The 23,798-nt window shown below is 36.8% G+C and overlaps 1 protein-coding gene and 1 long non-coding RNA gene across 2 annotated transcripts in view; one reads left to right on the top strand and one right to left on the bottom strand.

Annotated features, from left to right (window-relative positions):
- The window catches only part of LOC144978786 (lipoxygenase homology domain-containing protein 1-like), a 164,301-nt gene extending 147,411 nt beyond the window's left edge, over nucleotides 1-16,890 (top strand). Inside the window, exons 42-48 of the mRNA XM_078925273.1 lie at nucleotides 731-961; nucleotides 1,511-1,690; nucleotides 3,120-3,258; nucleotides 3,769-3,936; nucleotides 15,542-15,654; nucleotides 15,892-16,083; nucleotides 16,563-16,890. Coding sequence (XP_078781399.1) covers nucleotides 731-961; nucleotides 1,511-1,690; nucleotides 3,120-3,258; nucleotides 3,769-3,936; nucleotides 15,542-15,654; nucleotides 15,892-16,083; nucleotides 16,563-16,747 — 1,208 coding nt within the window. The 3' untranslated portion in view covers nucleotides 16,748-16,890. The remainder of the gene's footprint in view (nucleotides 1-730; nucleotides 962-1,510; nucleotides 1,691-3,119; nucleotides 3,259-3,768; nucleotides 3,937-15,541; nucleotides 15,655-15,891; nucleotides 16,084-16,562) is intronic.
- The window catches only part of LOC144978790 (uncharacterized), a 24,638-nt gene continuing 857 nt past the window's right edge, over nucleotides 18-23,798 (bottom strand). Inside the window, exons 2-3 of the long non-coding RNA XR_013646597.1 lie at nucleotides 3,117-3,187; nucleotides 18-86 (exon numbers count right to left, since the gene is read on the bottom strand). This is a non-coding gene — a long non-coding RNA (uncharacterized LOC144978790). The remainder of the gene's footprint in view (nucleotides 87-3,116; nucleotides 3,188-23,798) is intronic.

Below are 23,798 nucleotides of genomic sequence, written 5' to 3'. Positions count from 1 at the left end.
GTAAGTCATAGTTGTGGTGGCTGTCCAATTGGTTCTCACAGCACGAACTAAATTCCAGATTTTGTAGGAATTTCTCTGTCGTCAATCTGGAATTTAGTAATGTATTTATGTCTTTATTGTTATTTGTTGTTCGCTGAAGAAGGGTTTTGAGCCCGAAACGTTCCATATTGGGTATTTTTGTTCTTTTTTTGAAGCTGTTATATTCATTTTTGTTTATAACTTTTTACAGTTTACAGCTTCTAGAAACATAGTATCACTCATATGCTTCTATGTATTTTTGATGTACCAAACAAGATACACAATACACATAGGCAATTGTAAAAAAAAAAAAATCCTGTAAAAGTAGTCCTTCAGAGCCATTAGGTTCATAAAGTCTGAGTTTATACCAGTTTCTATAGCGTGAATTGGACAGAAGTAATTGCTTGCTACCTTTTGGATAGGCGGTTAGTCTATTGCAAAGTACTTTCCATCCGATCTAACAGAACCAGCTACCCTGTCACTGTGCTATATAAAGGCTCAAGCTTATTGTTTAGTTTTGTTATCTTTTCCAAAGACGAGATCAAAATTCACAAGTTGGCCTCGACATTGTCAAAGGAGTCAGTGACAAACAAGTAACAAATTAACATTTCTTATTTTTTTCCTATCTCTCTCTCTCTCTCTCTCTCTCTCTCTCTCTCTCTCTCTCTCTCTCTCTCTCTCTCTCTCTCTCTCTCTCTCTCTCTTCAATCAGAGACTGCATACAAAGTGAAAGTAAAGACTTCCGACGTTAGTGGAGCAGGAACAGACGCCAACGTCTACGTAGTTATCTTTGGTGCCTTGGGAGACTCTGGTGAGATCCATCTAAAAGACTCCGCGACCAACAAGAGTGCTTTTGAGAGGAACCAAGTGGATGAGTTTACTCTAAAGCACCAGCTGTCCCTGGGTGAATTGAGTAAAGTCAGGGTTTGGCACGACAACAAAGGTGAGAAAATTCGAGATTACCCTAAGTATATACTTCTATAACATGCTAAGTTTTTGGGGTTTTTTACTGAAAAAAAGATACCATTATCCAAAAGCAGTTACGACTCAAAACGAATGTTATGATGAGATTTTAGGTGAAAGGGTAGATTTTTTAAAAACGTTTTGGCAATAGTAATATTACTTAGACCCCTTCCTCTCCTACACACATTATATACACACAAACACACACATACATACATGCATACATACACACAGTTTTTATTTTTAGATGTGAACCCATCAAAACTAATTTTTTAGTAGTTTTATAGAAAAAAGAAAAGCGTTTTTGTTTTTTTTTAAAAACAACAATGTCATCGCCCACATCGTAAATTTTTGAAAAAAGACATTTATTTTGTTTTATTTTTAGGGGAGGGGGGGGGGGGTGTTTTTGTTTTTATTTTTATTTTTTACAAAATCATTCAGAAATGTATATTTATGATATTTATTACAAAATTAAAATTTTCAGTGACAAACTTCTCAACATGAAGTCTTCTCCATCTCTTTTCTTCAGGTTTCGGGGCAGCGTGGCACTTGGCCCACATTGAGATCATCGACATGGGAACCAAGAAGAATTACATGTTCCACTGTGACAAATGGCTGTCCAAGAAAGAGGACGACAAACAGATCATCAGGGAGTTGACGTGTCTCCAGGCAGCACAGTCAGACTCGGCTAGCTCCAAGGATAAGATTGGTGAGTGAACGGCAGAGCTGCCAACCTACTACCAAAAAATGCGGAATTGTACGCATTTTCAGCGATTGTACTCTTGTACACATTTCCCCCAAGATTGTACCCATTTTCAGTGTACGGAGTCACTTCAGTTTTCTTTAGTTGTAATAGCCCGGATGCTTGTATTGCTCTTATCTTAAGCTTGCTGGATCGTTCAAATTTATACTCGATACCAATTCATTGCTCTATTATTCTATAGTGAACTCGCTCCTATTGTTTTAGTCTTGTTTGAGTAATTTGTTCATTGTTGCTGCAATTGAGCTTGTGCAGTGTGACTTTATGTAATTATACCTTCCTCTTACTTTCACAATGGTTAGTTTCCGTCGATTTCAGGATTGTACCCATTTTTATGAAATCTCCCCCATTTTGAGGTCCCATTGTACACATTCTCATCAGATGGGGTTGGTAGCTCTGGAACGGTTCTATTCTAATAGTTACTGTAATATGCGGCTGTAATATACTGTGGGGCTGTGTGGTCTAGTGGTTGATATGATGACACTTGCTTTTGGATCAGAAGTTCAAGCCTAAACTCAGCACATAGTTGAGCCCTTGGAAAAGACTCTTTACTCACATTCTCTCACCATATTCAGGTGTAAAATGAGTACCTGGCCATTAATAGCATTGTTTCTGTCAGAAAATAAATTGTAATATTGCGTAACAGGTGTCATGTCTCGTTCTTTATGTTACGTGTTGCTGTTGGTCAGGGACCCTTTGTAAAGCACTTTGAGCATGTTTAGTGGATATTGCACTACATAAAAGCTCAATTATTAATTATATTTTTAAGATATTTGATGCATCCGTAATGGGTGCAAATGATTGGAACGTAAATTATATTGAAAGGACTTTCCAATAAATTTCAAATAATGAAATACATGTCCTGTTTTTAAAAAAATTTCAGGCTTTGTTAATTTATGTTTTCACTTTCAATTTATTTTTTTCTGTTTGTTTTTTTATTGTTGTTTTTTTTTTTTTAGGGGGGGGGGTTGGTTTGTTTTAGTGCTTTTTTTTCTTGTGCTTAATCTTTTTACAACATTCAAAGTGTAAGAAACCGTTTATGTTAAGCGGTCCTTATAGTTCAGTTGATAGAGCACTCACTTCACATAGACGCAGCAGTGATTGGATTGCTGGGTCTTTTTTGATCATCTGGAAAGTATTTTGCAGTGGACTAGCACCCTATCCAAAGAGTAGCAAGCAATTGTTATTGTCTGTTTAACACTTTAGAAACTGGGATAACTTTCCAGCCCTGTGAGAGTATGGCTCTTAAGTATTACTTTTAAGCAATTTACTATCTGTTTCCAAATATGATTTCAAAGTCAAATTGTTCTCTATGTTTATATAGCGCAATTTTATTGTCATGTCCTGACTGTCTTATTTTTAATTTAATTTTTACCAGTGTATGACATTGAAGTGACAACAGCCGACAAGATGGATGGTGGTACGATTCACAACGGATGGGTCGTTCTGGAAGGCAAAAAGAAATCATCTAAAACATTCTTGCTCTTGAACAGTCCTCACAACAAAATACTCAGGAAGTGAGTTTGTAGAATCACTGAATATAATATAAGGGGAGAGAGTGAAAAAAAAAAAGAATGGGAGCTTCTATACAGCGTAATATACACTAAACGTGTTTAAAGTGCTTTATAAGGGGTCTAAAGCCAACAGCAACATTGAACACATGGGATGAGTCATGAAACTGTAAGACATTACTACAGTTTATTTTTCGATAAAGACAATGCTTTAATTTACCCTTTTATTTTTGTATTGTGAAGTGTATTAGGTGTAGTTAAATTATGGAAAGGAAATGTATCAATAAATCTATCAATTAATGATTGTCAATTTATATTCACTTATATTTATAGTATCTTTTTGTTCTGTATGTTGTTTGTTTTGTAGAGGTTTTATTTTGGTTTTTGGTTTGTTTGGGTTTTTTTTTTTTTTTTTTTGGGGTTTTTTTTTTTTCTCTACCACTGGCTTCACTGATGTCATGTTATTTTTTCTATTTATCAAACACTGTCTTTTAATTTATTTTTATTTACTTGCAGGGGCACAACCAACAATTTTTCGATGAGCTCAGCACCTCTTGGCAAACTCACTCATTGCATTGTGGGAGCTTTCGAACGGGAAGATCGACCCCTTGATGACGTTCAAGGGAGGGCAGCAATGTGGCATTGCCATGAAGTTGCTGTTACTGACACTTCCTGTGGAGATAGGTGAGAATGACTGAGAGTTCAAAGATGGGAATGAGAGAGAGAGAGAGAGAGAGAGAGAGAGAGAGAGAGAGAGAGAGAGAGAGAGAGAGAGAGATAGAGAAATCAGACATGTTGACATGGTGGACGCCATATCATTGATTTTAGATGAAGGCCAAGGTAATTATCAAGAACAGAATAACAAATTCCATTAGATGACAGAGTGAACTTTATTCATTGAGACATCTGCTTTTTATTGCAGGAACAGGAAGAAAAAAAAAGGGTGATAATAATAATGCTTAATTTTGTCGTTCCCCAAATTAGAGAGTTACATGATAAGTGATTCCTTACACAAAAAGGTCATAATAAGAAAATGAATTTACATTCTAAAACCCCCTCTTAAATTCAGTTTCCAAAGCAAGTTAAAAGATAAGTGCTAAAAGAAAATGATACATTGCAAAGCAAGTAGGTAATACATTGTAGGTTGTAGGCATTAGAACATTACACCTATGTTTAAACTGAGAAAGAAATGTTTGTACTCAGATCATAGTTAATCAAGTAAGAACTAACAGTCAAGAACGATATATAATTATAATGGTAATGAAGCATAATATATAGGTACATACATATGAAATCAAAAGGTCAACAAAATTGTGTGCCATTATTTTGACTAAGGAGAAAATCATTAAACTAAAAAAAAATGCAAAGAAAAATCACAAGTTTGATACTTGTACTAATAATAGTGCATAGCATGATGTGAGTAAGTGATTTAAGACTTTTTAGTACTTCCCTTACTAACCCATCAAGATAGGGATGAACATTTGTAATTTTGTCTTAGAGGCTGGCTTTGTGAACATATCTGCCCAATTCTCTTCACTTGGAACATAACAGGTATGAAGTATTCCCTTTTGGATTTCATTCCTCACAAAATGGTATTTTATGTCAATGTGTTTTGTCCTTTTGTGGTGTACAGGATTCTTACCAAGGGCAATAGCACCCTGATTGTCACAATTCAAAAGAAAATGTTCAATGTTAGTGTTCATCATGTCATTGATCAATGCCCTAAGAAATATCCCTTCCTGTGTGGCAGCACACATTGCCATATATTCCGCTTCACATGTGGATAAGGCAACAGAAGGTTGTTTCCTTGATTTCCAGGAAATAAGGCTACCTTTTTGAGAGATCATAAAGCCATAGCCAGTCACGCTTCTGCGGTCAGCAGAATTTCCCCAGTCTGCATCACAATAACCTACCAAATTGGGTGGTGCCCCTGATTTTGTGTATACTAATTTTTTGTCAATTGTTGCCTTTAGGTACCTCAGTGCATGCTTAGCTATTGTCAAATGGTTTTGGGTTGGTTTTGACATGTATTGAGACAATTTGGTAACAATGAAACAAAGGTCAGGTCGAGTAGAAGTCATAATGTAAATTAGACTGCCAACAATTTCCCTATACAGTTTGTCATCCACTGGATTTGAAGGTTCATCACAAAACTTGTTGAGATTCATTTCACAGGGAGTGTGTTTGGGCTTGCAGTCTTGCATGCCAAATTTCTCTAACAGTCTTGCAATATAATGTGATTGGTCCATTGATATTGATTCATCTGAACAAGAGAAATTTATACCCAAGAAAAAGGAAAGTTGACCTAGGTCTTTCATTTGGAAAGATTGACAAAGCTGTGCTTTGATTGCATTCATTGCAGATAGAGAATTTGAAGCTATGATTAAGTCATCTACCCACACAAGGATAATGCTATGTTCATCATTAGAATGTCTCTTATAAAGACAGGGATCAACTGTTGATTGAACAAATTTTTGCTCAGCTAAATGAGAGTGGAGTTTGAGATTCCAATTCCTACCACTCTGTTTGAGACCGTACAATGACTTTTTGAGTCTACAAACTAGCCTTTCACCAGATTTTGAGTTTAATTGATATCCTTCTGGTTGTTCAATGTATAAGTCAACATCAATTGGTGCATTTAAATATGCTGCTTTTACATCCATTTGGTTCAAGTACATATCATTTTCAATGGCAAATTGAATGAGAGCTCTAATTGAGGTGATGCGGGCCGTGGGCGAAAACGTTTCCTGATAGTCAACATCAGGGATTTGGGAATACCCTTTAGCTACATATCTTGCTTTATAAGTTTCTTCTCAATTTGGACCATTCTTAATGGTGTATACCCATCTACCACCAATAGCTTTTCGGTCAGAAGGTAAACTTGTAATTTTAAATGTTTGATTTTCGCTCAGGGCATTCATCTCCTCATCCATAGCTTTTTGCCATGCATCACTTGCATTGCAAGTCATTGCTTCCTTGTAAGTGTTAGGGACATCAAGCATGTTAATGTTATAGAAATAATGAATGGTATTGTTAAGATATGCATCAACTTCATCATCAACAATATATTCGTCCAAATGTTTAGGACGAGAGCGAGTTCTCTTGGAACTGGCATGCATTGGTGACGGGTTTTCATTTGCTTCCTTATCACCTAAATCTTCAACACTTGTTTCAGTTTCAGGCAAACTCCGGTCACTGAGTGGCACTTTGGGGTTTGTTTTTGAGTAACTAGCATCAAAATCATCATCATCATAAGATGGAACTTCAGGGTAGTGACCAGAATTCTCCTGAGACTGAGACTTTGGTTGAGACAAATCTGTAACAGTAACAGGATCTTTAGGGAATTTGACACATCTGACCCTTTTAACGGTTTGGGTGTCTGGAAAATAGATCAGATAGGCTGGACTTTTTCTACCATACCCCACAAATATTCCCTTTTCACTTCTGTTTTGTAATTTTGTTGGTTTTTATGATAATAAAGCAAAACATGGGGATCCAAATGTTTTCATATTGGCAATGTTGGGTCTTTTATTTGTGATCTTTTCAAAAGGAGTGCATTCAATTCTTTGTTTGTAGCACCTGTTGCGAATATATGCAGCCGTTAGGACAGCATATGTCCACAGTGATTTTGGTAACCCACATTGCAATAATTGGCATCTGGCCATGTCAAAAAGTGTGCGCCATGGACGCTCTGCCTTCCCATTTTGATGGGGGCTGTATGGTGCGCTTTTTTCATGTCTGATACTGTGATTTCTCAAAATGGAAGTAAATTCTTGAGATGTGAATTCCCCACCATTATCACTTCTGATTGCTTTTATCTTCCCATAAGGGGCTATGTCAGACAGGTATTCTTTGAATGCAGTAGGGGTGTCACCTTTTTGCTTCAAAAAGTACACAGAGATCAAACCTGAAAAAGAATCAACACAAATCATTGCATATTTCATTCCATCACAACTAATTGGGTCAATAGGACCCGCTAGATTAACATGAACTACATCAAGAGGTTTCTTGGCACTGTTGTCAGGTTTTCTACTCACAGAATCAGTCATTTTAGCAAGTGAACACACTTCACAGTCAGATTTTGTCTCATCAGTGATGATCATACCATCTACACATTTTTGTAACTTAAAAATGTCTGCTGTGTTACAATGACCCAAAATGCAATGCCACTCCATGAGTGAATGCTTGGACGTTTTTGTGTGGAACGATGAGTTAAGGAAATAGAGACCCCCTCTTCTTTCAATGTTGAATACTGTATCTCTCGAACACAATTTTCCACAATCCTTCTTGAAAATAACTGTGGCACCGTTCTGCGTCGCGGCCTTTACTGAGAAAATGTTTTGAGAGAAGGAGGGCACGTACAGTGCATTTCTCAGGAGAACAGAATGTTTACAGCCATTGTCATCCGTCAACGTTATCTCTGCGTTGCCTTGTCCTTGGGCAAGGTTCGAAGTCCGGGTCCCGTCTGCAAATTCGATAACATGCTGTCCCGAGTCAAAATTATTGTGGAAAGAAATAAATTTTGACTTTTCGTGGAGTAGGTGAACAGTAGCTCCACTGTCCACAAGAAAGTCGTCCTCTGCGAGTTGGTTATCTTGGAAATTCGGGTTAACACCGAAAGCGAAATGGCTCTCACTTCGAGTTGTAGGTTCATCGTCTACTTTCATCTCTCGTAGTTTTGTCAGATTTCTACAGTTGCTGGTATCGTGTGATTTAGCTTTACAAATTTCGCACCAACGAGATTTTCTGTCGTCGTTTTGTTTACAAGCTTTGAGTTTTCTACAGTAGCTGGTATCATGAGATTTTGACTTACATATTTCACACCAACGAGCTTTTTGTATCCTCGAGTTTGGTTGATTGTTGAAGGGTCTTCTGTTGTACGAACTAAACGTCATCACATTTGATGCGGTTGAAGAAGAATCTTGGAGTTTCTCAGTGTCTTCGTAATTACGTAATAACGATTTGAATTCGCTGAAGGTCAGTACTTCTGATTTTTGTGTGATTACGGCAGTAAAACTTTTATAATTTACCCCAAGTCCTTTTATCACCATAGCGATTAGCAAACTGTCACTGATCGTCTCACCAGCATCACGTAGAGCCGCTGCTGACGATTCAGCTCGAATGATATAGTCAGTAACTGTTTCTTGGTCATTCTTTAAGAGGGATGTCAACTCTGTGTAGAGTGTTATGATACGAGGTTTACCTTTCGGAAGATAGTGTTGTCTCAGGATTCGTAGTGCTCTGCGACCGTTGTTCCTTGCGTCCCTTATGATAAGAGAAAGGGATCTGTCGTCCAATACCTGGACCAGTTCGGCAAATACTTCCTCGTTTTTGTCTTGTTCTGTTGATACATCTTGATTCAAATCATCAAGGTCCTTGAGTACATCATCAAGTCCTCTTATTCTGATGAAGCCGAAAAACTTAACTTCCCAGAGTTCATATTGGCGATCGTCACCATTGAAGGCGATGCGATGCCTGGGCCCATAACCTGTTGGCATGGTGGACGCCATATCATTGATTTTAGATGAAGGCCAAGGTAATTATCAAGAACAGAATAACAAATTCCATTAGATGACAGAGTGAACTTTATTCATTGAGACATCTGCTTTTTATTGCAGGAACAGGAAGAAAAAAAAAGGGTGATAACACAGAGTAGGTAGGTTACCACAGAGACTGCACTCCTCGCTCAATCCCCCTTCGCTCAATGTTAAATTCGTGAAATCGACTTCGCCGTCCAGGACACAGCCGATAGACTACTCCAGTCTCTGGCAGAGGGAAGGAAGCAACGGTGGCAGGAGACCGTGGAAAGTCTCGACTTTACACACTCCAGCCGCCACGCTTGGCGTTTGATAAAGAAATTGGACCCAGATCGGAATTTCGCGAAGGCTGCACCGGAATGCGAGGCAGACACAATTGCCAAGAATATTAAGAACCGTAGCAAGCGGGTCCCTAATCAGGCTTTTGAGCGCGGTGTCCGCAAGGCGTACCGTACGATTTTGGACTCGCTACCTGCGGAGGAGTCGGACTGGACGGCCCCGTTCAGTCCCCGAGAAGTGGGTGCAGCCATTAGCGAAGTGAAGAACGGCAAAGCAGCTGGGATAGATGGTGTATATCCCGATATGGTGACGCATCTGGGCCCCAGGGCACGGGCCTGGCTAGCAGAGGCAATGTCTGACATCCTTGCAAACGGAAAGCTTCCACAAGTGTGGAAGCATGCGAAGATAGTTGCCATCCTGAAGCCAGGGAAGCCGGCGAAGGAGGCAGACAGTTACAGACCCATATCGCTGCTGAGCTGTCTTTACAAACTGTTGGAGCGTGTTCTATTAAACCGATGGGGGCCGGTCCTAGACGCTGCCCTGCCACCTGAGCAGGCAGGCTTCAGGGAAGGGAGGTGCACCACGGAGCAGGTCATTGCCCTTACAGAGCATATTGAGCACGGGTTCGAGAGAAAACAGCAAACAGGTGCTGTGTTTATAGACCTATCAGCGGCGTACGATACGGTCTGGTGCGATGGGTTAATGCTCAAACTTGCAAAAATCATAAGGTGCAAAAAGACCTTGAAGTTGTTCTCTTCGATCTTAGGGGAAAGGCAATTCCACGTCGCGCTGGGAGACGTCACGAGCAAAGTTAGGAAATTGAAGAATGGGGTCCCTCAGGGGTCGGTACTTGCGCCAATGTTGTTTAACGTTTACATTAGCGATATGCCGAACACTTCCTCCCTGAGGCTGGGATACGCAGACGACTGGGCACTCGTTACTCAGAGTAAAGTGTGGACCCGTCTCGAGAGCGTACTCAGCGAGGACGTCACCAGACTCAAATCCTACTTTGACAAGTGGTACCTGAAGATGAACACTTCAAAAACCGTGGCCACTGCATTTCACTTATGCAGTGGCTGGCACACCCGTAAACTGAATGTCCTAGTCGGGGACCAGCCAATCCCATATGAGCCGCGTCCAAAATACCTAGGGGTGACGCTGGATCGCAGTCTTACCTATCGGGTTCATCTCGAAGGGGTTGCCCGGAAGATAGAGAAGCGGAATAGTCTTCTGAGGAAGCTGGCGGGATCGACTTGGGGCGCTAGCCAAGCGCTCCTGAGAACATCCGCCCTGGCACTATGCTATTCCACCGCGGAGTATTGCGCTCCAGTGTGGGGTAGAAGCAGAAACGCTGAGAAGGTGGATGTAAAACTTCGCAAGTCGATGCACATAGTGTCGGGAACGCTAGCAACAACCCCTAGAGAATGGGGCCCGGTGATGGCAGCGATCCAGCCCCCGATGTCCGGAGGGAGACCATTACGGGAAACTGGCTGAGTAAGATCAAAGAGAGAGGGAATGGGGATACCCCTCTCATGCGCATAATGAACGGTGCCCCGTTTCGAGCCGAAATAAGTCCCGGCAACCCTTGTACGCAGAATCCCTGACTACGGACAGAGCTGCACATACGAGATGGAAGTCGGTTTGGACGAATTCAATCCCTCGTGGGGGCGGGGACCTACACTCCTCTAAGCTTGGTGAGAAGTTGCCAGGCTTTGATACCAGTAAGTAAGGAGACACTGGGTAGCTGCGAATCGGCTTCGGTCGAGGAGCTGCCTAACGGCCGGTGCGTTACATCAGTAGGTCTAACTTCCTGTCCTTTATGTCCACGCTGTGGGCAAGAACCCGAAACGGCAGAGCATCTAGTCGAAAGGTGTGTTGTGACGATGCTACCAGGCGGGTTCGCGACGGTGCACGAATGTGGACCGGACTTTGCTGATTGGGTCGATCGTCATAACATAATAGTGTGAACCATAAGAAGCTGCTGCCGTGTCTCAAAAGTATGTCACGCCGTATAAATTATAGTCTGTTTCTTGTGAAGCGGTTTTTTCCCTATATAAGTCATATTATTCTCACGAAAGTGTTAGCACCTGGCAAAATTGCCAAACAATTATTCCCGTTATCAAATTCATTTTAAATTTGTTGAGAGTAAGAAGGAAAATGTGATGAAGCGCTCGTTAAGATTTCATAGATTGAGAAAGAAAAAAAAGTGAAATAGAGGAAATTATTGTGAAAACAGGGGACCTGAAAATGAGATTTTAAAATGACATAAGTTATTTACATAGCATAATAGCAAAGAATAGAATTACTTGGTCTTACCTTAGTATCTACATATGTGCAAACGTTAGAGCTTTTCTTTTCCTACCCCTAATTGCAGCCACCAATGTCCATCTCACGGTTGTGACATCTCAGGAAATGATGTAGTCTAATAGTAGTGTAGAGGTTCAATGAAAGGAATTTCGTTGAGCAGTTCTTCTCACTCCTGCAGTCAAGTGGAATGTCCATTGTGGCCTCGACCATTTTTTTGACCAGCCTGAACCTTACACCAGTAGCAACACGCAAGGAGTTGATTCCATCGCGAAATACGACTTCGGCGATTTGGAGGCAATGTTGCAGAGTAGGTGATGGTATCGTTAGTCCACCCTCCTTTAGGTCGGGATATTGTTTCATTGATATGAAATAAGACGAGTCTGACAAGGGATTTTCCTGGATGAGATTTGTCTTGCACAAACCACAAACTATTCCTAAGAGTTTCTTGGCGACATATCCCGAAATGTAAGCGACAATGTCTTTTTCTGGAACTCCTAGTACAGAATTACTTGCGCAATTTTGTACAAAGGGTCGGATGAGCCTTGGAATATCTTGATGAAGCCGTGTCCTGACTGCGTGGGTGGCTCCCTTTGTTGTGATGGTGTCAAGCTTAAACAGAAATGTGTCCAAATCTGCTTGACAGTTGCCGCCTTTTCCAGGAAGGAGTATTGCATCCACCATGATCTGGGTCAGTGCTGACCGGAACTCCCGACAATCTGGATTGACACGATGTCCGCCTTTGCCTCGAACTACCGAAAACATGTTCTCTAAGCAGTCCTGATTCAGTCGGTTTGTTAACAGGAATGACATGTTGCAGTTGTTTGAAAGGTCATCCCATAGATCCAGGAGGCAAGCAATTGTCAACTTCCATCCCTCTATGCATGGCAGTCTTCCACTCTTATTGAGAGGTTTAATGTTGTCAAACCACATCAGTTTGTCTCTCAGAAACGACACGTGCTCGGTTGAAGATGAGATTGCATGGGACATGGGAGTTTTGCCGTTGCGAGACGAACTGTTGAAGCAGTCAAAAAGCTTGTTGCATTCTTCTACAAACTGTGCAGTTGCCATCGCTTCTGGTGGGAGATCGCCGTAGTGGACCATGGTGGTTATCCCTGCAGCAACAGAGTGACTGAGGACTTGCACTGCAAGTTTAACGCTTAGATTTGCAAATGGTGGCATAGTAATGTGCCTTTTTGTTAACTTTGGGGCCATTCGTATTGGGAATCTTAAATCTTTCTCGAAGAACATCTGGATATGATTCCATGAAATAATTTTGCCGTCCATTGCAAATCCACTCTTTTTTAGATTATTTCTAATACTTTTCATCAAATGTGGGGGGTCAAACATAACAAATAACTTTTCATCATTGATGAGGAAATATGGCCTGTCCCTATTTACACCTAATTTTGTAACAACCGCTTGATTGTTGGTGCCTTGGTCCCAGATCAACACTTTGGGAATCAAACCTAAATCTCTATTCCTGATGATGATGTCTTTCAAAATTGTTTGAAGGACATGAGTTTTTGTTGGTCCATTAGACAGATAGTATGCGAGTGGTTGCTTCCATGTGAATGCAAGTCCTCTTACCATCACAACCAGAGCTTCGGTGGCGCATTGTTGAGTTCTTCCAATCGAACCAAAATCCTCAAGTCCTTCAAATTCATCATTCAGGGAATCATAGCTCAGGGATTTCCTCAGTGACATCTCATCTATTGCGACAGCGCAAATCTTTTCTAAATCGGACATCCCAGCAACTTTTATCTTAAAGATTTGGAGCATCTGATCGCACATACCTGGCCTTAAATTAATATTCCTCATTGCCCTAGTTAGAGTAGTTGATGAAGGAAGGCAGAGTTTCCTTTTTACCATGGAATATGCCTTTTGGCTTGTGTTGTAGAGTGCCAAAGCAAAAGCCTTTTCACTAGGTGTCCACCTTCTTCCATGCCTGTTTGCCTGTGTTGTTCTTATTTGCGTCATTACTAATTCAAGCACTTCTGGAGGAAGGTGATCTTTTAGCATTGACTGAATGCATTTCATATCAATTCGTGGCTCATCGACGGAGTTCCTCTGTCCAGTGGATGCGCAGACTGTGGTGGATGTCACTGTCTTAAGCTTTTTCTTAAGCCTGCAACTTTTAGTCCTCTCAGAAGATAACTTTCGTTTCAGTAAGCTGTTCTCTTGCTGAATAACATGACCATCCATTGGCTCACTTATTTCTTTCTCGACATCATTCACTTGAGTATCGATTTCTGCACGAGACGTAGTTGCTGGTGACAGTGTGAACGCAGTGCGATCTTTAGGTGGTGGCCGAGAGGGTGTTTGTTTAGGTGGAGGATTTGGAACACTAAATACCGATGGGACAGCATCTTTTTTCAATAATTTCCTCTTTCCTTTTGTTTCTTTGAAACAGCTTGGTTCAAAATGTATTTCGCAGATGACATTGCCCCTGTGCAGTTTTTCATAAGATTTCTTCTCTAAATCAGCTCTACGTGAATTGATCACCCACCGTCGGGACCTAGGTTAAAGAAAAACATGTCAAATGTCTGAGAAGCAATTAAGTAGGTCCTTAGCCGGAGCTTAGCCCGGTTTCTATAACGTGAAGCTGACTGGTAAATTATGTGTTAACCTCTGGACCGGCCACTAGTCAATTGCAGATTACTTTACTAGCTTGGCCGGTACCCATTAACACTTGAGTCGCGTGAAGCGCATGGATAAAACTGTGTTAATCAAACCCTGTACATCCAAGCCTGGGATCTACTGCTTTAACCACTCAATCTATGCATCCCAGTGTATAAGAAAGCAATTCTTTCTTTTCAAAATTCTTCCTCAGAGGTTCATAACATCACCATTCAATTCTATTAATTCATAAATATCATCATCATCATCGTCGTCATCATCATCATCATCATCATCATCATCATCATCATCTCCATCAATATTATCGGGATTATCATTGTTATCATCATCGTTCGTGTCCCCTCCTCTTTGCCTTCGCCATCACAATGACAATAATTTGTCATAGTCATCACCAACAGCAGTATAAATTGATATTGAGACCAATGGCCACAAATTAATTCTAACCGATATAAGGTAGACATCTAAGTAAAATCTCAACGTACCTTTCAGCATACAGAGGGAACGAAAAGAAAGACAAATTAGGACATCGAATCTTTGAATTTGTACAATTTATAGCACTGCACCACTTTGAATTATATCTTTTAATGTTTTCTTGAAAACTTTGAGCAGTATCTTCAAACTCCATCTTTCATGCGTGTTGTGAAGAGAATACAAAAACGATAACAAAAGCACGCAGCAGAGTAAAGTGGTTAAAACCAATGCATTAATACAGACAATGTACGGAAACAGACTATGACAAATACGACGATACGGCGTGACATGTTTTAACGGATGCGCGACCCAATTACACGGAAATCAAGGAGTGCAGTCTCTGTGGTAACCTACCTACTCTGTGGTGATAATAATAATGCTTAATTTTGTCGTTCCCCAAATTAGAGAGTTACATGATAAGTGATTCCTTACACAAAAAGGTCATAATAAGAAAATGAATTTACATTCTAACAAGACAAACAAGCTGATAGACCGACAAAGGGATAGAGAAGGAGGGGGTGAAAAGATGGAAGGAAAAATTATAACTATTATCATCAGCAACACTTACAGTTCTGCCACTATAGATCTGAATTTTAACATCATTTATTTTTTTAAATTAAATGGAAAAAAAATTCCTTTATTAAATTCCATATTTTAACACCTTTGCTACTCTCTTGGTGAAACCAGTAATGTATCATTCTTGTTAAAGTGATTTTTTTGTATCCTATCTGTAAGAGATTAACCCACTCAACCCTCTCACCGACTATATCCGTAGTTTACCCGGGTTACTTTTACCACATGCCTATTTATTTCATTTTTCTGAGACAAATTATAGGGCAGTATCAAAGCTATTGTTTTTAGTTTTTGCATGTTAATGATAGTTGAATAAAACTATCCATGTACATACTCATTTTTAATACATTTCTTCCAATTTTGAAAAGTGTCAAAAATCTCGAGGCTTGAGTGAGTTAATTAAGAAAAAACGTCATGCATAATATCAGTAATATAACAAAGTGTTTACACAAGCTAAATATCGCTTTATTTTTCTTTTGCTTCAGGTACATCTTTCCTTGTAAAAAGTGGATTCCGATCTGTCCTCGTGTGTCTAAACGTGATGGAGAACTTCTTCAAGTCCAAAAAGTCGAAGAGAGTCAGGTTAATGTTACCAGAAGTAAGTTGTATTTCCAACCAAAATCTGATAAAACACATTGTGACGAATCTCCTCAAAATGGTATTATATTGTGTTAATTTAATGCAGTCCAATGTTATGTGTAGCAGTAACTGTGGGTCTTTTTCAGTTGTTCGATTGTTATGTAGAGAGGTTTTTTTTTTTTGTTGTTGTTTTTTCTGTATGTTGTCTTATTTTGTAAAAGGTTAAATTAATGACACAATTTTAATTTTCCATAAGGTCTGGCCCCCATCAAGTACGAGATTGTGGTGATAACTGGAGACGTGAAAGGTGCTGGCACGAATGCCAATGTTTTCATCAACATCTTTGGAGCCAATGGTAACACTGGAAAGCGACCTCTGACCAAGGCATTCAGAGACTTGTTTGAAAGGAACCAAACGGATAAATTCCAGATTGAGGCTTTGGATTTAGGTACAATTTATTTTCTATTATTATTTTCCTTCTTATTTGGTTATAAATTTCTCTTTATTGTACACTGGATAAGTTGCTTAAGTTGATTTTCACCCAAGTCGATCCCTCTATTTATCTATTTATTTATTTATTTATTTGATCTCTCCAACTTCTTCCATCACAAGCTAGTTATCAACAACACAAATACAAAGTCATTTAGATTCACTCTGCTTTAGTTGAATTTTGGATAGGTTGATCTTTTTTTTTCTGATCTTCTAGACATCAAATTATCTGGAGTTTACTGTAGTCCTCTCTCTCTCTCTCTCTCTCTCTCTCTCTCTCTCTCTCTCTCTCTCTCTCTCTCTCTCTCTCTCTCTCTCTCTCTCTCTTGTATGTATACCGTTATCATTTTATTTATTACACATATATAGATGGTCAGGTTTCTTAGATTATAACATAAGGTGCACTAACATATTTCTGCTTTCTTACTTTTTTATCAGGAGAGTTACTAAAAGTAAGAGTGGAGCATGACAACAGTGGTTTCCGCCCCAGTTGGTTTTTGGAGCGTGTTGAAGTGGTCAATATGGCAACAAACCACACTACCGTCTTCCCTTGCAGCAAGTGGTTGTCTAAAGACAAAGGCGACAATGAATTGGCCAGGGATATTTATGCTCAAGTCGACTAGTCATATTTTTTTTCAAATCAGCAACAATTTGATGTTCGATCGTTGCCAATAAAAAGGCACTTATTACATCAACTACAACTCACCAGTTTTTCATATAAAATTGTTCAGTCACTTCCGCTTTTCACATTTTCTCAGGGAAAGATTTTTTTTTTCTTTTGTCAAGTTTTGACAACAGAGACGATGCATGCTTACAATCTTTACCATTATTATACAATAATGATGCTAATATTTGTTTGCAATCACTGTTTTCTTGGTTGGGAGTGGGGCTGGGGAGAGGTTCTTGTTAGCTCATTGGTGAGGCATAAACCTCACAAGTAGTAAAAGGACCAATAAAAAACCCTTTTTCAGTTGACATTTTCTCTGGCCCCCTCTGTCCACTCAGCAGTGATTGGGTAGCAGGGTCTACAAGATTTGACAGGAAGTACTTTGCGATAAACTATCCAAATGGTTGCGAGCAATTGCTTCCATTTGTTACTTCAGAAACCTAGATAAACTCTGGTTCCATGGGCCTTATTACTCTGAAGGGCTATTCTTTTCTGGTATTACGTCATATTCTTTTTTAATTTGAAAGTATTTCTAAAAAATGGTTGAAACAACATTTATTTTGTTATCCTTTTAGGTAAAATTGAAAGTAAATTATATAACCCTTTACAGTCACCGTTCGACCTTTCACTAAATTGACAAAATATCTCATAATTTTCACCAAGAGTGCGATGACAGTGATGAAAATCGATTGTTAAACCTACCATTGCAAAATTGATGTTTGTAAATAAATGTTGTTTCAAACCTTGAGATTTTTACTCAACTGAAACCAATTTTTTAAAAATTTTCGATGTTATATTTTGCATTTATTTCTTTTTTTTTTCTTCCCCAAATAGTTCAACCTTATTTTTTTTAATAAGTTTTGATTTTTGATACATGCATCAATATTGTCCTGGCTGTTTAAGAAGTCAAGATTCCGTAAATTGTTTTTATTATGATGAAAGTGACTCTTCCATTAACTGCCTTGATCTCAGTGTACAAGTTTACTTTACACATTACGGTGGAAAACGTTTCCTCCATTACACTACTATTACTAACGTACATTGTCGTTTTCCAAACGGGATGCATTTAACTCTAGTAATGATCCGTTAAATACTGGCTAAGATAATTATGTAAGTGGAAAATCATATTTTAACAGGTACATCAAACAAGTAAATAAAATCAAAACATTGTTCTAAGTTATTGCATTCTGGAAAGAATTAATGCCTTTGAATTGATTAACTGTTGTATATATATATTTATATATATGTGCTTGTATTTCAATCATTTAGTATACTTTTCAATTTGCTCAAAATAAATAATAATAATAAATAATAATAATAATAATAATAATAATAATAATAATAATAATAATAATAATAATAATAGATAAATAAATAAATAAATAAATAGATGCATTGAATTAACCTTTAGATCTTGATTCTGATAAGAATGTTTAAATTAATTATCAATATTAGAATAAATGATAACAATACTGAGATCGTCGAATGTGCTTACACATGTACATACAAATGCATAATGCCTCCCTGTAAATGCAATTTTAATAAGTCCAGTCATTTCTCGTTAAAATATTGTTGTTGTTTTTTTGTTTTTTTTTTTTGTTTTTGTTTTTTTTTTTTAATTTAACCGCAAAATCCTTTCTAAAATTTTAACGATTTTAGTAAAATAGAGCAAGTGCCCTTTTTGTGATAAATTTTTAAAATACACATTTCCCTGGAGTTTTTTTTTTTCTTCATTCATGTGTTGTTTTGTTTTTGTACATATTTCTTACAGCATATCATTTTCTATTTATGTGCCTAATTAATCATACATCCTCATAATGCTAGTGGGTTTTGTTTTTTTTTAATGATTTTCTGATATGTGCCAAATGAATACATTACCAGGTTTATTTAATTGATCAAAACCATTCCTGCCTATTTTACATCATTGCTTTATTTCACGTATACACTGCATAATTTGTTATAACTTAATTTGAATTTTACAAACTAATTCGTTGCTTTAATGAGAAGAGTGTCACTGCTAGGATCTCTCTCAACACATGCAGTCATCGTAATGTTTCCATACCTTTTGTTTATACAAAAACAAAATTGTTCCATACATACAGCTCCAAGTTCATTCCATGTCTCACTTTGTTTCGTTTATATTTTATGTTTAATGTGGACTGTTATCTTCTTGTAAATTTTTATTGTTCATATTCTTGGTACCTTTCGAAAGTCAATATTTTTTATGTGTAATTACTTTTATTCTGGTTAAACAAAACAACACCAAAAAAAAAAAAAAAAAACTCAATGTAAAAGTAATAATAATTACTAAGTTGTACATGCAATTTATTTTATTCTGATTTTGTTTTTCAACGTTTACAAAAAAATTTACCTTTTTATGTATTTGATTCTGTGATAGCAAAGTTGTTCAGACTGAGAGAAGAATTTTGTTCATTCCTTTTGAATGTTTTTAAAAAATGTGGTATCATTTTTTGCGTTTCTTATTTTCTTTGGGATTTTTTTTCCACCGAGCAGCAGCAATTACAATGAGGGAAGGGTAGGGGGGGTAGTATTTGTAGCGTATGATATTATTATATTGATATTATTAACTGTTATGATGTCATACTATCAGCCCATCATTATATCATTTAAGTTTAACCAATCAAGTTCTGACATTTGTAACGATTGTACGATATTCATTACGTTCAAACAGATACCAAAAAAAAGATCAATATTAATTATAGTAATCCACTGCCTTTTGCTTTTTTTTATTATTATTTATTTTTTTTTTTTTTGTTCTTTTTTTTTTTTTGTTTTTTTTTTCTTTTTCGTTTTTGTTTTTTTTCCCCCTTTCTTCACATTAATTTAAAATCATTATGCCGGAAAAATATAGGGAGTATGTTAGAAGGTAATGCTATTCATTTTCTCATACGATGTCGTCAGTCATTATGCAAACCAGCAACAAATCGTCCCATTATTATTTCAATTTACTACGCATTAATCAAATTTGGTATCATTGATTATCGCCCTTTCATCATCATAATTCTAGCAATTTATAGAATAATATTTGTATTATTTTTAGTTCATAAGCCGAGTAAGAAGAAATTATAGAATATCTTCATTCTCTTTTATTTATATATTTATTTATTTATATATCTTTTAATTATTATTTTCGTTTGTTTTTTGTTTTGTTTTTTTGTTGGTTTTTTTTATGTTACTTTAAGATGTTTAATTTTATTGATCCATTTGCAAGACTAGAAGAACTTAGAGACTATAAGTGTCCATTGATTTCATTATTGGAATGTCTTTTTTTTCCAATTATAGATATTTTTTACAGTGTAGTCAAAGAGATATCAAATATTAATCTCCCATTTTCCTAGATTTGCTAATTATGAGGTCAACTACAATAAATGTTCAGTGAGCTTTACAAATCTTGTCCCAAATGTTATTAAGATTTTAAGTTTAAAATTGTTGATTCTAAATTTAGCACTTTTTTGTGTTTGTCAACAGAGTATGTTTCAACCTTTTATTTTAAACTTGATTTATGACAATCTTATGATTTCAGTTTTCTTGCTATAATCTCAAGAAAAGAAAAAAAAATGTCTGCCTTTTCGAATTATGTTATAATGGGAAAATGAGAACCTTTTATATGAGGTTTTGATTATTTGGTACTTATTAAATGGAGAACCACTTATATGAGATTTTGGAATTTGGTACTTATTAAATGGATAAAGGCATAAAACATGAAGCCTTGCCAATCAAAATTCAGACTGTGAACCAGGTACCGGTCGTCGTAAATAAATAATAAAAAAAAACGTTTTAAATGTTTTATTGTGTTTTACCTTTTATGTCATGAAATTTCAATTGTATTGCTGTGCCATTTTATTGTCTTGGGGGAAACAGTTTTTTGTTATTTGTTAGTCATTAATCATTATCCATATCATTAATTGAATAGTTGTCATAAATAATTAACCAGTACCAATAGACAACCATTTAAGGTGTTGCATTAGAAATGCAATTGTAATATTCTTAACCATTGTTGAACCATATTAGGTAAATTTTCTTGAAATAAGTAACCAATTTTGTTAAGATGCCATTTTATTATAGTTTTACAATAGTTTTTGTAACAAGCCACAGATTTAGTCATTTTTCACCTCATATTATCATTTTTATCATGCTTTATCATTTTAATATAATATCATAATTTTTCAAACAGCTTATATAAATTGTTTTAAGTAATGGTTATGGAAAATCACTGAATATTGTCTTTATTTAATTAACAAAAATGTTACTTGGCACTTTTCTATTTTAGCTTGATGTAAATCTGGCTCCTTTTAGAGTAAGTCTTAGTGGATTCTACATCATAAGTATCAAAATTTTCCCATAGATATATATATATATATATATATATATATATATAATATATATATATATATATATGGGAAAATCTTTATACATGTATATTAAGATTAAATGTGTTATAATATTGTGGGATATATATATATATATATATATATATATATATATATATATATATATATATATATATATATATATATCCCACAATATTATAACACATTTAATCTTAATATACATGTCTTTGCCTCTAGAGAATCTGACTTGTATATTAAGATTAAATGTGTTATAATATTGTGGGATTCCTTTTCTCTGAGTTACATTTTTTCCCCATATGATTCAAAATCCAAAATTCTCTAGTCGACTATCCTGAGGTCGACATGTAACTGAAGTAATCTTTTCTATTTACTCTTAGCCCACGTCTTCTTTCCCAATGTCCTAAGCATTCAATCGTTTTTTTAGAGTCTATCAATATATACCGCCTTTACTGGTATATTTCCTGGGGGATCGTGTTGTGCAGTTTTACTGGTATATCATTCGTTTACCAAGTAGCATAACAACATATTTTTCACTTTATTATTTCTATATACGTAGGTTATGGACTTTGAGAGGACAAAAAATTCTGTTAAGTCTTTTTGATTAAAAGTTATTTTGGGAGAGACTTTTTTTTAACGAGTAAAAAAAAAAATTCGACCAGTTAAACTAAATAATAAACAAAATGTATCATATGTTTTTGTTTAATCAAACAATTTTTTAAAATTTCATCTTAAAAATTATATATCTGAAGTAAAAAGAAATGTTTGAATTCTTCTTTTATATCAGTATTCTCTTTAAAAATAAATGAAAAAATATGTGAAAATTTATGCTCAATCCTTGCTTGCTCATTGTACACTGAAAAGCATCTTTTATAGATGCGTACCTGACGAGAACTACGTGCCTGCCAATGTCAAACATTCAGCCTTGCTACTTAATATTTACTTTCATTTTCTTGCATATTATGGCTGTTTATGTAAATTAATTGTTGGCGTCAAAACCAATTCCAAATAATACGTGGTTTTTTTGGGGTTTTTTTTTTATAATCAAGAATTGATTTGTTATACAACAATATCCATGAATTGTGGAAGCAAAACAATGTTGTGTTTCGTATGTGAATAATGTATGAACATTGCAGGGGGGAAAAACCATTGCATAGACCATTAGGAAATCTATTACCATTTACGGTAAATGATTGATATTACAAGAATGAATTAATGAATTAATTATCTCTTCACGGCTAATATTGACCTTTTCTTTAAAGCCAAACTGATTCTTGTTCTAAGCTTACAAGTGCCTAAGTTCTCAGCTACTCCTTATTTCTTCTTTTCCTTTATTTTTATATCTTTTTCTTTCTGATGTTTTTTAACGCTGCCTCCATATATTAGTTTATGTCGCTCAGACCAATTTTTTTATACACATCTTATTCAAACACTTAAATAGCTATTCATATTAGGTTCATGTAATAACAAATTTGTAATCAATGAATTGTTATAAACTTACAATAAAATATATTGAGAATATTAATAAATTGTTAACTAAATATTGAGTTTGTATGTGGTTTTGTTTTTTTTTAACGTTCTTGTTTTGATGACTGCAACAACTGAAAGAGATGAAAAATGAAAAGGGAGACATGAGATGTTACAAGGATCCGTCTCCTTTTTTGACCCTCCCCCCCCCCCCTCTCTCTCTCTCTCTCTCTCTCTTTCTCTCTCGACCCCCCTCTTTCTCTCTCTCTCTCTCTCTCTCTCTCTCTATCTCTCTCTCCCTCTCACTCTCTTTCTCTCACTCTCTCTCTATCTATCTCTCTCTCTCTCTCTCTCTCTCTCTCTCTCTCTCTCTCTCTCTCTCTCTCTCTCTCTCTCTCTCTTTTGTTATATCGCCTAACAGGCGTCATGTCTCGTTCTACATGTTACGTGTTGCTGTTGGTCAGGGACATTTGTAAAGCGCTTTGAACACATTTAGTGGATATTGCTCTATATAAAAGCTCTAGTCTTTTGGGAGCTTTTTTTCTTCTCTGTCCCCCTCTCTCTCTCTCTCTCTCTCTCTCTCTCTCTCTCTCTCTCTCTCTCTCTCTCTCTCTCTCTCTCTCTCCCTCTCTCTCTCCCTCTCTCTCTCTTTTTTTTTTCTTTTTTTCATTTACACCAGGTGGAACTCCGAATGTCCAATAGGACGAGGAAAGTGTGTCATATTGAGCATACCGCCGACCCAAGCCCTCACACGTAAATTAGGTCATATTGTGAGTCCAGAACCTTACCTCTGCATCACAGCGAATCTCAAAATGTGTCGAGCTTTGTTTGTTTTTAAGTGTTTTACGGCGCTTGCAACACATTAATGTCATATCAGCGCCAGTGAAAAAGGATGAAAATGGGATAGTAAAAAGTTCTAGAAATACAATTAAAGCACCCAAGAAAAGGTAAGACAAAGGGGAATTGGTTCAAATAGGAAACAGATGTAGATTCCAAGAGCACACTATCAAAGTACTTAGTTTGAGAACACCCAAAAGTCTCATCCAGACACAAACACAGGTCCCAACTAAGAGGAATACACTCAAATGTAATATGTAAACAAAACAAAATACAGTACATGACAGAGAATTCAGAGAGATGATTGACAAGGAAAAAATATCATCTCCCAAA

This window comes from Berghia stephanieae, chromosome 8 (assembly GCF_034508935.2).
Source record: "Berghia stephanieae isolate SIO BIC M18660-M18661 chromosome 8, UCSD_Bste_1.3, whole genome shotgun sequence".
NCBI lineage: Eukaryota > Metazoa > Mollusca > Gastropoda > Nudibranchia > Aeolidiidae > Berghia > Berghia stephanieae.
This window is presented reverse-complemented; position numbering and strand designations above follow the sequence as displayed.